Source organism: Octopus bimaculoides, chromosome 18 (assembly GCF_001194135.2).
Source record: "Octopus bimaculoides isolate UCB-OBI-ISO-001 chromosome 18, ASM119413v2, whole genome shotgun sequence".
Classification (NCBI taxonomy): domain Eukaryota; kingdom Metazoa; phylum Mollusca; class Cephalopoda; order Octopoda; family Octopodidae; genus Octopus; species Octopus bimaculoides.
Genome location: NC_068998.1, coordinates 25,254,492 through 25,259,552, shown reverse-complemented (window position 1 = coordinate 25,259,552; position 5,061 = coordinate 25,254,492). Strand labels below are relative to the sequence as shown.

At 36.6% G+C, this 5,061-nt stretch overlaps 1 protein-coding gene across 4 annotated transcripts in view; it reads left to right on the top strand.

Moving 5' to 3' along the window:
• The first annotated feature begins 284 nt into the window (after positions 1-284).
• The window catches only part of LOC106881968 (uncharacterized), a 46,851-nt gene continuing 42,074 nt past the window's right edge, over positions 285-5,061 (top strand). Inside the window, exons 1-2 of one of the 4 annotated variants that reach the window (XR_001410928.2) lie at positions 285-1,065; positions 2,473-2,606. Coding sequence is in view for 2 of the 4 variants with exons in the window: in XM_052974397.1 (XP_052830357.1) it covers positions 713-1,065; positions 2,764-2,791 (381 nt within the window). In the remaining 2 variants the exon portion in view is untranslated. The other 3 variants (XR_001410927.1, XM_052974397.1, XM_052974396.1) reach the window with 3 other exon arrangements.

Sequence of the window (5,061 nt, the reverse complement as noted above, 5' to 3'; positions counted from 1 at the left end):
ACTTAATATGCTACGTTAGCCATCGAACAAGAATTGCTACTGTTGAGGCACAGTTCGAAACGGCTAATGTAGCCAAGGAGGTATCAACTAAGATCCTTAAGAATGATGAGATAATTCTGCTGCCCACGTACTTGAGCCGCAGAACAGTGAAGGTCGTAATCGACGAAATTCCGGCAGGCTACGATGTAATGTGGGTGACGTCAGCCGTTATTTATGACGTCGAGGAAGCGGTAAAAATTCTACACATAAAGAAGGAGGAGGCAGTCAATTGGAAAGACCAAAGGTTAGAGTTGGTCCTACAGGCCTCAAATCCTGGTGAATTTACCAGATAGGTTGTTTGTAGGGGAGGGGCTAAAGATGAGAGTAGCCGTGGTGGGACGTAGGCCCCGATGCTTCAAGTGTGGAGAGTAGGGCCACGTCCGCCCCAACTGTACGAAAAGGAAAAAAGGAAAACGAGGCTTCTCCCCAAAAAACGTGAAGAGGAAGCGGAGAGGAGAACAAAACAAGAGTGCAGAGAAGCTACAGAAACCAGAGAACATGACAGAAAGAAAAGCAGAGGAAGAAAAGAAAAAAGCGAATGACACGATGGATTTTACCACAGTGACATACAAACGGGAAAAAAAAAACACACGTCCCAGACTCTCCTCAACAAAGAAAATAAGTGACGAAAAACACCGCAGACACACAGACTAAAACTCCCCAGTCCATCCCCATGGTGCAACCTTTCACCAAACCCCTTCCCAAAACACAAGAAAAAACCGTTGCATATCGAGAGACGAATGAACCATTAAACCGTATTAGTAGAGCGCACTTTAAAATTCATGTGTTGAAAAGAACAAAGCAAACTCTCCCAAACATCAGGTATGCCAAGATGGACGTGGGGCTGTTTTCGGAGTTCAGAAAGCCATACACAAATGACATCTCGGATGTTACCACAGAGATGGCCGACACGAAATCTATAATTAACCTCGCGGTGACGCCAATAATAAGCCCAACTGCTACACCAACAAAAAGGAAGGAAGGGGAGGTAAGCGAATTTGTACAGCCCCTTCGCAAGCATCAAATGTAAGTAAACTTTTTTTCTACCATGACGATTAATTTAAAGTGCATAAATAGGTGTGGGCTGGGGTCGAAATGGAAACAATGTTGTCTCCTGGACGACCTCAGGTCACGGGATATAGATGTTTGCATTGTCCCGTAGACCAAGATGAGTGGGCAAGAAGCGTTCTCGCATATTCTAAAAGGTTGTGAGAAATTTATTTCTCCTAGCCGGTGAGGAGGAGGGGGCGTGGTAGTATTACTCAGGAAGACATCCGACTTACAAGTAAATACAGTCTTTCTGGACGCAGAAGGTTGGCTGGTCGTCCTAGATGTGACTCACGAAAGTAAAAAGTCACTCACGTTGGTAGCTGTCTATGCTCTTAAGGAGTGTAGGCAGTCAGATTTGTATCGAAAACTAGAGCACTTTGTAGTAACGTCAGAAATAGTAGTTCTATTAGGAGACTTTTACATTATCATCGATGCAAGGGTGGATAGTGTTGGCTTCACCGAGTTATCCAGGCACGGAATGGCTGTGCCAACGATATGTCCAAGATAAAGCCGTCCCGCACGCTTTTGTACACTGCCGGGAGCTCTCAAGCTAGATAATTTACGTTGAACACGTGTTGTCACACTTAGGCAGAGTACAACTAACTGGATCTATAATAAAGATTGTGCCGCCCACCGGACTCTCGAAGAAAGGTGAGGCATATTTTCTTACAGTTGCAGCGTTGAAAGAGTGTGTTTGGTATAGTCGCTGGGCTTTCCGCCTATCAGTGTAAATCCCCCACACCGGTTATAAAAAGTTCAGAATATATCAGATTATATAATCATCAGAATATTTAAGTGATGCCTAATGGTTTGCTTTTTCATTTTTTCTTTGATATATGTATGTATTATGTATGTTTTATGTATGTTTTATGTATGCATGTATGTATGCATGTATGTATGTATGTATGTATGTAGGTAGGTAGATAGGTAGGTAGGTATATATATGTATAAATTTCATGTTTCATATGTTTACACCTATACATATACATATGCCTTTTATTAAGAGAAGCATTAGAAGACTTCTTGGAACTAGTGTTCTCTCGATGCTCAGGAGTCGAAGCCTAACTACGGAGACAAACATTTGTGGGAAGCCGATGAGGAAGCAGTCTGTTACATCTGGCTGAAGAGACAGTAGGAATTAGAATTGAGGATGGTGGAAACACCTGGCATATTGTCTCGACATCTGACTCAACAAAGTTCCTGCTGCTGTGTGGGAGGTTTCTCACGTGCATCTGTAGCTGTACCGAGCAGCTCTGATATCGTGGAGCAAGGAGCTGAAACACCTACAGAGCTGCTTCATCGCCAGACAAGGCATCGATCCCCACTTTCAGAGACAGAATACAGCAGTACCCTCTGTACAAAAGTGTTTAATCTTAATTACAGAAGCAGGGTATCATCGAGCAGCTTGGAGGAAGTTTCATGTACCGAGTACCATGTTATTCAGCTTCTGTTTTGCAGAAAATTTCACCTGTGGTCGATCAATTGGAAATATGACTCCACTCGAAGTAAAACCTTTAATGAAAAAAAAAAAAAAGACATTTCAATAAAATAATATGTCTAAATGACAATGCATCAGGTCTTCAATAGAAAATGTGCATGCATTATTCGTATTATTACACGTAAAATATTTTGAAATCTGTTTTATCTGTTTCTATTTTTTTTACTTACATCTAGATATCGTTTTGGTATCCAGTTCACGTAAATTTGTAAAATTAACCGTGGTGTTTTGGTAAACTTCTAATTTCTGCGATTAATTTAAAAACGAATAGGCACTTACATGTCATCTACAATTTTTGATTGTATGAAAATCCTTAGCACTGGTGGTAATGATCATCACTTATATAAGTTTTTAAATAACATTAGTCAATAAATTCCATATACAATTTATTGTTATGTTTACTTAATCTTTTGAAGAATGAAAAATGCTTTACTCGATAGTTTGAGATAAAGACTTAGCATAAGAATTAGTGATAGTAAGTCTCATGCTACGCTAGTTCGAAAAATAGTAGTTACACCTAAAAATCCTCTTTATTCAGTGAATTTTCAATGCCGCTTATTATTCAAATAACTTCTCTAACAGAATATTCATCCGGAGGTAAAATATTTTAGTGCTTGTGATATGAATTGTAATTGACATAATTCCCATTTGAATAATGATCCCTCCATTAAACGAATAGCATCATATTCAATGTCTTCTTAATCTTCTAAAAAATGTGCTTTTAGCTTTTAGATATTTTTTAAAGCAAAGTAACGATGGCGATATCGCGACAAATGGAAATATAATGGTTTCTGTTGGAACCTTGTTTTACCGCTAGTAAACCTATTATACATAAATAATGCATATCCGTTACGAGGAATGAATAAAAATCAAAATTTATGATACTAAATTATTGAAACAGAGAAAAATATTTCAGACACTTCATGAAAAATGACTAAGCATTAAACCATTTAAAACTAAGCGAATACCCCCTGCTTTGTCAAAGATCATGTGGAGCAAAACAAATGATCGCTTTTTCGATTATATAACGATTTGTTTTGAGAATAAAAAGAAAACAATACAAATACTTTTAGCGTGATTAATCATACATAATGCTATTATAACTAAGATGTCCAAATCGTTCACTTACAATAAACACACTTTTGTTAATACTATTTACAGTATTATCTGAGTGAAAGAGTAATTGGATTTGACAAATTGACACTTCATTAAATGTAAAGAAATATTTGTCTCGGGCGCAAAATGATAGTGTATGTTACTAGATATATTTCATAATACACTTCACCTTATTCTATTAAGAAATATAGATAGGAATTATCTGTCCTAAAGAGACGGTTTAATAGCTGAAATCATTGCAAAATGGTTGCATTTAGATTTGGTTCTCAATATTATATTGATAAGAGAGAATTCCCTTAATTGTGGTAAAAAAGAAAACAAATTTTGATAAGGTAATAATTTGGCATTATTTTTTGTGGGCAAAAAAAAAAGCGTGCGTATTGTATTCCTAAAATATTTTGGTAAGCACGAAATATCAACTAAAAATACTGGAATATTTTTTACTTATCATAAATAATTTCATTTATCAGATTTCTAAATAGCAACATCATAGTGTTGCATTGCAGTGAAAACCATCTTGAAGAACTTCAATATTGATTTTAGCCTTTTTAGACGAAACGCGCATTCATATTATTCTTTTGTACCAGACACTTCTATTGCCGTATTATTATATTAGACTGTTTCACAACTTACGACACTTTATTTCTCTTTCAAATTCACTACATAATATATTGACAAGAGAGAATTACCCGAATTTTCAAGTTGAATATTTATTGCACGTCGCAAAACCTCATAAATCATAGCTCTAAAACTCTCGGACTTTATTTTTAGGATGTAACAATAAAGAAAAGGAAATTTGATCAAAACTAATTAATTACTTAAAATTTTAACAAGGAATGCTAAAACTGATTGTTTTAAACATCTTTGGTTAATCCAGATGTGATTTGGGTATATTCAGATGAGTTTAGCATAACTGAATAAAAAAAAAACAACGGCAATCAATGGAGATTTAGATACACGATAAGTGAAGTTGAATGAATAAACGAATGTCGCTGTCCAGGAAACGTCAGTACCAAGATAATTATCCGCTAATATTTATCTATGCGCCCGAAAACTCTCTTCCGTTCAACTTTACTAATTACATAAGTTAAACCTCATGCTATTTCTAAAAATAAACACTCTGCTATAGTAATGCGCTGGCTAGATTCTAATTTACTAAATCTACAGGGAAATTATATAGGCCAAAAGGTGAGAGGGAGGAGGATAATAAAGATAATAAGGATAATAAATGTGCGTGAGAGAGAGAGAGAGGGAGAGAGAGAGAGAGAGAGATAGAGAGAGAGAGGGAGAGATATATAGATAGATAGATAGAGAGAGGGAGAGAGAGAAAGAGAGAGAGAGAGAGAGAGAGAGAGAGA